The following is an 11,203-nucleotide window of genomic DNA, read 5'->3' as shown; positions in this document are numbered from 1 at the left end:
ATTACACACATAAAGCCTATTAGTTCGGATTATAAGAAAGGCTACTTTAGTGAGTCCGTGAATCCTCTGAATAAAACGTCTACCTGTTTTGTAAATAAATAAAATATAATTTTTATATTTAACCTTTATTTAACCAGGTAGTCCAGTTGAGAACAAGTTCTCCTTTCCAACTGCGACCTGGCCATACTAGCCTACTACGGGCCATATAGAAATATGAGGCCTACCATATAGGTCTATAAACCAACTATATTGTTCAACAGTTTCTTATACAGTAGTCTAGTCTACTGAGGCCCACATTCACAACTTGGCAGCTGCCAGCCAGCTCAGGCCTGGAGTTGTAGTAGCGTGATGTCATATTATATAATAGTGCCTATAATTCATTTGTCCTTTCGATGACCCCGTGTGTTTATAAATATGAATGATGACATCAAACCATATTTCCTCTAATGAAGAGACGGGTGTTTTTTCTCCCCACAAAGTGAGGAGGGCAGTTCAGTTGTAGGGCAGAGAGCATGTTAGGCCTGCATGCCGGGCAAGGCCATGTTTAAAATGTAAAATAATTCAATGAAGTCAAATGTTTTTTCCCCCCAGGGGTAAAAAATGGAAACGGGTCGCGAGCTTCTTTTTTTAAATAAATATATATATTTATATATATCTTTTCGAATAGGCATTTTGGTTTTGTTCTCCGCTCCCCTAGAGTTTTAGGCTACACACCTCATGTTGTAACTTGTAAAATGAACGTGTATTAAGTGAAGGCTTTTCCGCTGATATGTGTCAGAACCAGCGCTGCGGAGGAGGACTTGTGTAGTTAGCTGCATACTATCTATTCTGTCCTCCTTGGCGTCTATTCGACGGAAGTAAAAATGGCGAAATAAGATGTGGTAGTCTATATTTGTAGTCTATAGTCAGGTAGGAGCCAAAAGATTGGGTAAATTCCGATCAAATTACAATCAAATTACTACTTACAATTTCACATGGATTGATCAACTGTAGGCTACAAATCATTAAAATCCAGACGGACACTTTTTCCCCAAGAAGCAACCTAATATCACAGTCATGTAGGTTCAACTACACACACACACACACACACACACACACACACACACACACACACACACACACACACACACACACACACACACACACACACACGTCACTCATCTCTTGTGATTCGTTTATTTAGAGAGCTATATTGTGGGGAAAAAAAGTGACGTTAGAAACTGGCTTTGAATATAAAAGTCTTTGCACAAATAAGTGTGTATTAAAAAACATAACAATGTGGGCCGGCACAACACTATCATTATCTAGTGTGGCGATAATATAATAAAAGTAGATGTGTAAAGTTTAATACAATTACAACATTTAAAAACACCGCGATCAATTGTAAGCCCAAAGGTCATTTCTTCAAACTGTTTTCCTTGTATAGTTTTCTGCGGCCATTGCAGTTATTGTTATTGCACGATTCTCTATTTTCAATAATTGAATAAATAATGACATGACGTGAAGAAAAACAAAACGAAAGCTCGATAATGGTGTTTACACCAACCCGGTCATTTGCGAGCGTAGTAAACTCATGGAGTGAGCGAATGAGGAGAAGGGATAGTTCACAGGGTTTGAGAAACTCATCAAAGGTGAGGAGACCTGGGACACGTTGATGTCGAAACCAAACGTCGAGGGCGTGGAGTTTTCGTGATATAGAATCGGAACTCTGACTATCCGTTGGGACGAGTGGGAAACGTTTACGGCCTCTAGATCCGCGGCCAACTGTCTCTTCCATTTGTTCCGTCGATTCTGGAACCAGATTTTCACCTGCGTTTCCGTTAACTGGAGGGAGGCCGCGATACCTGCCCGTTCAGAACTGCTGAGGTACCGTTTCATATCGAACGTCGACTCCAACTGAAACACCTGACTCCGACTAAAAACGGTTCTGGTTTTCTTCTTCCGGACAGAGCTCAGGTCCAGAGGGGCTTCCGGGTCCGACTGATCGTCAAAGGCGTTCTGCGTCTCGTCGTTGTCGTCGGTCAGGCTGGTTGCCGCCGTTTTCCGTCCCGTTTTGTCGCTGCCTTCAGTGGGTTCTTCTGACACCGCGGGAGAGACAGAGTCTCGGTCGCAGGCTGAGTGGGAGCAGCAACGGTCATCTGAGCATCTACTGTCCTCTTTGGGATCTGTGGGAAAAAAATACAACAGGAATAAAATGTGAATCGAATACGGACACATGGCATCAAAGTCAGAATGATTTCAATAGGCTGTTGCTGAGAACAGAAGTTGGCCATAAAAACAAAGGGTTAAAATATAGGCCTATAGCTATAGTTATTCTTTGAGCTTAAAGAGTAACAGGATGAAGAGATATCTGATGGATAGATATCTGATGGAGAGATAACTGATGGAGAGATAACTGATGGAGAGATAACTGATGGAGAGATATCTGATGGAGAGATATCTGATGGAGAGATAACTGATGGAGAGATATCTAATGGAGAGATATCTGATGGAGAGATATCTGATGGAGAGATATCTGATGGAGAGATATCTGATGGATAGATATCTGATGGAGAGATAACTGATGGAGAGATAACTGATGGAGAGATATCTGATGGAGAGATAACTGATGGAGAGATAACTGATGGAGAGATAACTGATGGAGAGATATCTGATGGAGAGATATCTGATGGAGAGATAACTGATGGAGAGATATCTAATGGAGAGATATCTGATGGAGAGATATCTGATGGAGAGATATCTAATGGAGAGATATCTGATGGAGAGATATCTGATGGAGAGAACAGGATGGATAAATATCTGATGGAGAGATAACCAAGCTGACCAAGGTGGTCAGGAGGCCTACGCATTCTTAATAGCAGAATGAGCTCCAAACCCCACCCTATTCCCTATATAGTGAACTACTAGTGACCAGAGCCCTATTCCCTATATAGTGAACTACTAGTGACCAGAGCCCTATTCCCTATATAGTGAACTACTAGTGACCAGAGCCCTATTCCCTATATAGTGAACTACTTTAGACCAGAGCCCTATTCCCTATATAGTGAGCTACTAGTGACCAGAGCCCTATTCCCTATATAGTGAACTACTGGTGACCAGAGCCCTATTCCCTATATAGTGAACTACTAGTGACCAGGGCCCTATTCCCTATATAGTGAAACTACTAGTGACCAGAGCCCTATTCCCTATATAGTGAACTACTTTAGACCAGAGCCCTATTCCCTATATAGTGAACTACTAGTGACCAGAGCCCTATTCCCTATATAGTGAACTACTAGTGACCAGAGCCCTATTCCCTATATAGTGAACTACTAGTGACCAGAGCCCTATTCCCTATATAGTGAACTACTAGTGACCAGAGCCCTATTCCCTATATAGTGAACTACTTTAGACCAGAGCCCTATTCCCTATATAGTGAGCTACTAGTGACCAGAGCCCTATTCCCTATATAGTGAACTACTAGTGACCAGAGCCCTATTCCCTATATAGTGAACTACTAGTGACCAGAGCCCTATTCCCTATATAGTGAACTACTAGTGACCAGAGCCCTATTCCCTATGTAGTGAACTACTAGTGACCAGAGCCCTATTCCCTATATAGTGAACTACTTTAGACCAGAGCCCTATTCCCTATATAGTGAGCTACTAGTGACCAGAGCCCTATTCCCTATATAGTGAACTACTGGTGACCAGAGCCCTATTCCCTATATAGTGAGCTACTAGTGACCAGAGCCCTATTCCCTATATAGTGAACTACTGGTGACCAGAGCCCTATTCCCTATATAGTGAACTACTAGTGACCAGGGCCCTATTCCCTATATAGTGAAACTACTAGTGACCAGAGCCCTATTCCCTATATAGTGAACTACTTTAGACCAGAGCCCTATTCCCTATATAGTGAACTACTAGTGACCAGAGCCCTATTCCCTATATAGTGAACTACTAGTGACCAGAGCCCTATTCCCTATATAGTGAACTACTTTAGACCAGAGCCCTATTCCCTATATAGTGAACTACTAGTGACCAGAGCCCTATTCCCTATATAGTGACCTACTAGTGACCAGAGCCCTATTCCCTATATAGTGACCTACTAGTGACCAGAGCCCTATTCCCTATATAGTGAACTACTTTAGACCAGAGCCCTATTCCCTATATAGTGAACTACTAGTGACCAGAGCCCTATTCCCTATATAGTGAACTACTAGTGACCAGAGCCCTATTCCCTATATAGTGAAACTACTAGTGACCAGAGCCCTATTCCCTATATAGTGAACTACTTTAGACCAGAGCCCTATTCCCTATATAGTGAACTACTAGTGACCAGAGCCCTATTCCCTATATAGTGAACTACTAGTGACCAGAGCCCTAATCCCTATATAGTGAACTACTTTAGACCAGAGCCCTATATAGTGAACTACTAGTGACCAGAGCCCTATTCCCTATATAGTGAACTACTTTAGACCAGAGCCCTATTCCCTATATAGTGAACTACTAGTGACCAGAGCCCTATTCCCTATATAGTGAACTACTAGTGACCAGAGCCCTATTCCCTATATAGTGCACTACTAGTGACCAGAGCCCTATTCCCTATATAGTGAAGTACTAGTGACCAGAGCCCTATTCCCTATATAGTGAACTACTTTAGACCAGAACCCTATTCCCTATATAGTGAACTACTAGTGACCAGAGCCCTATTCCCTATATAGTGAACTACTGGTGACCAGAGCCCTATTCCCTATATAGTGAACTACTAGTGACCAGAGCCCTATTCCCTATATAGTGAACTACTAGTGACCAGGGCCCTATTCCCTATATAGTGAACTACTAGTGACCAGAGTCCTATTCCCTATATAGTGAACTACTTTAGACCAGAGCCCTATTCCCTATATAGTGAACTACTTTAGACCAGAACCCTATTCCCTATATAGTGAACTACTAGTGACCAGAGCCCTATTCCCTATATAGTGAACTACTTTAGACCAGAGCCCTATTCCCTATATAGTGCACTACTAGTGACCAGAGCCCTATTCCCTATATAGTGAACTACTTTAGACCAGAGCCCTATTCCCTATATAGTGAACTACTTTAGACCAGAGCCCTATTCCCTATATAGTGAACTACTAGTGACCAGGGCCCTATTCCCTATATAGTGAACTACTAGTGACCAGAGCCCTATTCCCTATATAGTGAACTACTAGTGACCAGAGCCCTATTCCCTATATAGTGAACTACTAGTGACCAGAGCCCTATTCCCTATATAGTGAACTACTTTAGACCAGAGCCCTATTCCCTATATAGTGAACTACTTTAGACCAGAGCCCTGTTCCCTATATAGTGAACTACTTTAGACCAGAGCCCTATTCCCTATATAGTGAACTACTAGTGACCAGAGCCCTATTCCCTATATAGTGAACTACTAGTGACCAGGGCACATAGGACTCTAGTGCACTACTTTAGACCAGGGCCCATAGGACTCCAAAGTATAGAGAATAGGGTGCGATGGGATATAACCTTGTGCCTGTATGGCTGTTCTGAAGAGACCAAGTCCCCTGTCCCCCTGGGTCATCCACTCGGACAAACTAATTACACTCTAGAGCCTTTAATGAGTTTGGAATGACTGCTGGTACAGAGAGCGAGAGAGAGAGACAACGAGAGAGACAGAGACAGAGAGACAGACACAGAGAGAGAGAGAGAGAGAGAGCGAGAGAGAGAGACAACGAGAGAGACAGAGACAGAGAGAGAGAGAGAGAGAGACAGAGACAGAGAGACAAACAGAGAGAGAGAGAGAGAGAGAGAGAGAGAGAGAGAGAGAGAGAGAGAGAGAGAGAGAGAGAGAGAGAGAGAGAGAGAGAGAGAGAGAGAGAGAGAGAGACAGAGACAGAAGGTGGGGGGGTTCCAAACACTAGCTCGCTGCTTCTGTTAGCTTTGCCAAATGAAGCATACTTTTTACCAGGGCCCTGGACTCGTTAACCCTCTCCCTCTATCAGTAGACAGGCTGACCAGACAGGACCAGAGAACACTTCCCTCTATCAGTAGACAGGCTGACCAGACAGGACCAGGGGACGCTTCCCTCTATCAGTAGACAGGCTGACCAGACAGGACCAGAGAACACTTCCCTCTATCAGTAGACAGGCTGACCAGACAGGACCAGGGGACGCTTCCCTCTATCACTAGACAGGCTGACCAGACAGGACCAGAGAACACTTCCCTCTATCAGTAGACAGGCTGACCAGACAGGACCAGAGAACACTTCCCTCTATCAGTAGACAGGCTGACCAGACAGGACCAGAGAACACTTCCCTCTATCAGTAGACAGGCTGACCAGACAGGACCAGAGAACACTTCCCTCTATCAGTAGACAGGCTGACCAGACAGGACCAGAGAACACTTCCCTCTATCAGTAGACAGGCTGACCAGACAGGACCAGAGAACACTTCCCTCTATCAGTAGACAGGCTGACCAGACAGGACCAGAGAACACTTCCCTCTATCAGTAGACAGGCTGACCAGACAGGACCAGAGAACACTTCCCCCTATCAGTAGACAGGCTGACCAGACAGGACCAGGGGACACTTCCCTCTATCAGTAGACAGGCTGACCAGACAGGACCAGAGAACACTTCCCTCTATCAGTAGACAGGCTGACCAGACAGGACCAGAGAACACTTCCCTCTATCAGTAGACAGGCTGACCAGACAGGACCAGGGGACGCTTCCCTTTATCAGTAGACAGGCTGACCAGACAGGACCAGAGAACACTTCCCTCTATCAGTAGACAGGCTGACCAGACAGGACCAGAGAACACTTCCCTCTATCAGTAGACAGGCTGACCAGACAGGACCAGGGGACGCTTCCCTCTATCAGTAGACAGGCTGACCAGACAGGACCAGGGAACACTTCCCTCTATCAGTAGACAGGCTGACCAGACAGGACCAGAGAACACTTCCCTCTATCAGTAGACAGGCTGACCAGACAGGACCAGAGAACACTTCCCTCTATCAGTAGACAGGCAGACCAGACAGGACCAGGGAACACTTCCCTCTATCAGTAGACAGGATGACCAGACAGGACCAGAGAACACTTCCCTCTATCAGTAGACAGGCTGACCAGACAGGACCAGAGAACACTTCCCTCTATCAGTAGACAGGCAGACCAGACAGGACCAGGGAACACTTCCCTCTATCAGTAGACAGGATGACCAGACAGGACCAGAGAACACTTCCCTCTATCAGTAGACAGGCTGACCAGACAGGACCAGAGAACACTTCCCTCTATCACTAGACAGGCTGACCAGACAGGACCAGACAATCCCAATATGGCACCCTATTCCCTACATAGTGCACTACTTTTAACCAGGGCATATGGCCATATGGCACCGAGTTTGGTCTAACGTAACACTGACCCACCCATAGGGCCCTGGTTAAAAGTAGTGTACTATATAGGGAATAGGGTTCCATTTGCGATGCGTCCATAGTGACAGGCAGAATGCGTAATTAGAGATATAGGCTTAGCCATGATGCGCGATAGGACTATCACGACCGCGATACAGAAGTAACATATTGTGAGATGTTCTTGTCGCAGATGTAGTTACATGTACTTACTGCGACATGCAAGGAGAAATGTGGTTAAACCACCTTGGCAGGTCTCCCTGGTAAAATAGTTTTTGTTTTGTTTTACCTGAATGGGACTGATTAAATAAAGGTTATTATGGGATGTTCTAGGCCCTAGATGTAGGCTACAGGCCTAAAACCTCGTGTTGTTACAGCCTAATATAACTGGGCCATTCAAACCCTTTGATCGCAATGAGAAGCTGTTTTTTATATACACAATATACAGCATCCTACCAGCTTCTATCATGCAGTCAAAGATAATTATAGGAATATTTATCTAACGGAATACAGACAGATTACTGTATTGCCCATGCAGTCACATTTAAACGATGACTCTTTGGGCGTTTTATTTACAATGGAACTCATGCCGTATATTCGATATACAGTGAAAAAACAATTAAACACAACTATTTAGCCATTAAAATAAAGATATAGGCTACTTACTGCTGGACCTTTTGAGACTGAGTGGTTTGACGTTAACGGCTGCTCTGTACCGTTCTAACTGGGAGTCTCTCCGGGGGGAACCCTCGGCGCCGAGGCCGGAGCAGGCTGCCTCTTGACCGGCCACTTGGCTGGGATGTCCCGCTAAGACTCGGCTAGGGTAGACCATCTCATTCCTCTCCATACTCTCCTCCGCGGTCCTGCTACTATACTGGCTGTTGTTGTTGTTGTTGTTGTTGTTGACCTGTCGGTTGAAATACGTTGACTCTCCATTCTTCCTCGAGCCGAGTAGGTTTTCGATGTAAAACGAGGAGACTTTTGACGTTGTCGAAGCCTGAGTGTCTGTCGCCTTGTCGTGCATGATGTTTTTAGTTGAGAAAATATGCACATTTCCTGGCCACTCGAATAAAACAATTAGGACGGGTCCTCCTGCGTCCGTCCAACCCGTCAATACTGTTGACGACGAGCACGTGTGTTCTATTACTCCGCACAACAAAACGGTTATTTTCGTTGTTGATGTGTGTCCCGGCCAGAGCTTAAAAGCACCATCTCAAACGGGTTTCTCCATTCTCCCCTGTTTATAAATGATAAATCCTTACCGAAACGTGGAAATTGTTACCAGGGAGGCCCTGGAGCTCCGTGGCGCCAGCACAGCACCGGGCAGAGACCGGAGAGGAAGTAGCCTACAGCGGGAAGAGAGTCAAGTCAACGGTTGACGAGCGGAGGGTATCCGCTGATTGGACAAGCACAATAGCAAATGGGATTACTGCAGGAGAGGAGAGAGGTTTCCGTCGCAAATGGCACTCTATCCCTTACACAGTGCACTACTTTTGACCACACCCTTACAGACCCTGGTCAAAGGTATGCACTATAAAATAAATAGGGTACCATTTGAGAATTACTCTGTCTGACGGGGACTCGCCTCTCGCCTCCCCTCAGCTACTGCCGAGTGCGCGCGTGTGTGTGCCTGCGTGCACCTCCGGGGCCAGGGAGACCCCCCCACCCCCAGTCAGTCAGTGAAAGAGCCTTTATTTGGGTCAATTAGGAGGCAAATGAAAATACAGGAAGAGATAGAGAGCACAGTCGTCCTCCTCGCGGGTCCCGTATGGTTCCACAGCGCTATATGCGGAAAGGAAGAGCCGTCCGTATCTACTACTGTACATACACCACCGCCTATTGGCTAACCGGGAAAATGCAGTACGCTGCTTGTCATGTAGGCTCTAAAAAAAAGGGACTCCAAAAGCATCATAGTTTTGATGCTTTTGAGCCCATTTTCTTCTTGTAGACGAAAAATGCGCTGCGTATATCTCTGCGTGTAGCTCTGCGCATATCTCTGCGTGTAGCTCTGCGTATATCTCTGCGTGTAGCTCTGCGCATATCTCTGCGTGTAGCTCTGCGCATATCTCTGCGTGTAGCTCTGCGTATATCTCTGCGTGTAGCTCTGCGTATATCTCTGCGTGTAGCTCTGCGCATATCTCTGCGTGTAGCTCTGCGTATATCTCTGCGTGTAGCTCTGCGTAAAGCGTTAATTGGTTCTATTGTAGAGCAGGGACGATAAACAGCTACTGATCCACACAAAGCACCCTGATCATTTATCGCTGGTATTTTGCTGATATCATTCCTTACAGATGAGAAGCCTTCACTAGAGAAATGATATGAGTGTTAATACGGGTTCTTGTTAATGGAACAATGTCTGTCTACAACCATCACACTGGTAGTAGTGCATAATACCATTTAAAAATGCTGTAGTGCGTGTTAAAGTTATACACGTATCGTTTTATTTATCATTATCGCTTCAATTCAGGCAATTTACCGCAATATGGATTTTAGGTCAATATTTTCCAGCTCTACAGGCTAATTAATGTAGGCTTACCTGTGGGAGTATATAGGCTAAATATGTTTTGTTATTTTGTCTCTCCATTCTGTTTGTGTATTATTAGTGCACTGTGTAATGTTATGACCCTGTCGTCTTGACTGTATGTTAATAAACCTTAGCTAGGAAGTCTATACTAAATTTCGGCTATAGTTTAATATTTCCAATAAGTGACCCGTAAATTAGATTTTTTTTCCCCGAGCATATGACGGCCTACACCCAGGTATGCCTGGGTGTAGGCCGTCATTGTAAATAACAAATTGTTCTTAACTGACTTGCCTATTTAAATAAAGGTTAAATAAAAAAATAAAACATACTATCACAATGTAAATTCTTATTATCGTGTAAAAATTACGGCTATGGGCTTATTGCTTTGCTTTCAACTTCGGTCCTATAGACCTACAATACATCCAACATCATTTGGATTTCATTTCGGTCTGGACACGGAAAAGAAAGGTATCTAAGACCTATACCCTACTGACATAAATATTACAGACAAAACACGTCGGCCTAAAACACCAGTTCCATAAAACGACTAGCCCTACAACCCCCCACTAGCCTGGGACCGGCATGAGAGGAATTATGTTAAAAGAAGCCTGGCGGTTCGACTCCCCGAGTCGACGAGGTGGAAATCAGTCGATGTGCCCTTGAGCAAGACACTAACCTTATTGAAAACCCTATTTAATTGCCCTTGTAACTCGCTCTGTATAAGAGCGTTTGCTAAATGACTGAACTATTAAATGATGTTACTATACTCAGGTAGTCAAGAACAGCCGAGATCGACTATAACAGATTTTTTAAATAACACAGAATGTTTAGACTTTTTCGTGTATGTAATCCAGCTCATCGAGTTGCCAGTGTTCTGAACTATACCTGTTATTGTGCATTAATTATGGTTTAAGTTCATATGGACTTTCCTACTGAAAAACACAGTCTCATCATCCTCCATAGAAATATTAAGATGATCGCTGAAGTCCGCTTTTACCCTTCTGGTTGATATGGCAACCAGACACGCTTTTAATATTTCTTATTTATTTCTTCATTATTTCTCTCAATGGAGTCAGCAGCAGTGATGACCTTAACAGAGACCTCTCTCTCTCTCTCTCTCTCTCTCTCTCTCTCTCTCTCTCTCTCTCAATGGAGTCAGCAGCAGTGAGGACCTTAACAGAGACCCCCCTCTCTCTCTCTCTCTCTCTCTCTCTCTCTCTCTCTCTCTCTCAATGGAGTCAGCGGCAGCGGTGACCTTTACCGGGACCACTGGCTCTCCTCACCGCGCCTTTCTC

At 44.6% G+C, this 11,203-nt stretch overlaps 1 protein-coding gene across 1 annotated transcript; it reads right to left on the bottom strand.

The window, feature by feature from the left end:
* Window positions 1-1,157: 1,157 nt before the first annotated feature.
* On the bottom strand, window positions 1,158-9,128 carry LOC106610561 (homeobox protein HMX1). Its single transcript, XM_014209947.2, has 2 exons — window positions 8,051-9,128; window positions 1,158-2,165 (listed from the first exon to the last, which is right to left on the bottom strand). The coding sequence occupies exons 1-2, from the start codon at window positions 8,406-8,408 to the stop codon at window positions 1,537-1,539; spliced, it is 987 nt and encodes a 328-aa protein (XP_014065422.1). The 5' UTR covers window positions 8,409-9,128; the 3' UTR covers window positions 1,158-1,536.
* Between the last annotated feature and the right edge of the window lie 2,075 nt (window positions 9,129-11,203).

This window comes from Salmo salar, chromosome ssa04 (assembly GCF_905237065.1).
Source record: "Salmo salar chromosome ssa04, Ssal_v3.1, whole genome shotgun sequence".
NCBI classification, from domain to species: domain Eukaryota; kingdom Metazoa; phylum Chordata; class Actinopteri; order Salmoniformes; family Salmonidae; genus Salmo; species Salmo salar.
Note: the sequence above shows the minus strand (reverse complement) of the source record. Positions and strands in the feature narration are given on the sequence as shown.

What these genes read in the sequence shown, in the direction of transcription:
- LOC106610561 (XM_014209947.2), bottom strand. Translation starts at nt 8,408, where the DNA reads ATGCACGACAAGGCGACAGACACTCAGGCTTCGACAACGTCAAAAGTC. An exon ending in CAGTCTCAAAAGGTCCAGCA is followed by an intron (nt 2,166 to 8,050) that starts GTAAGTAGCCTA and finishes TTTTTCCCACAG; the next exon opens with ATCCCAAAGAGGACAGTAGA.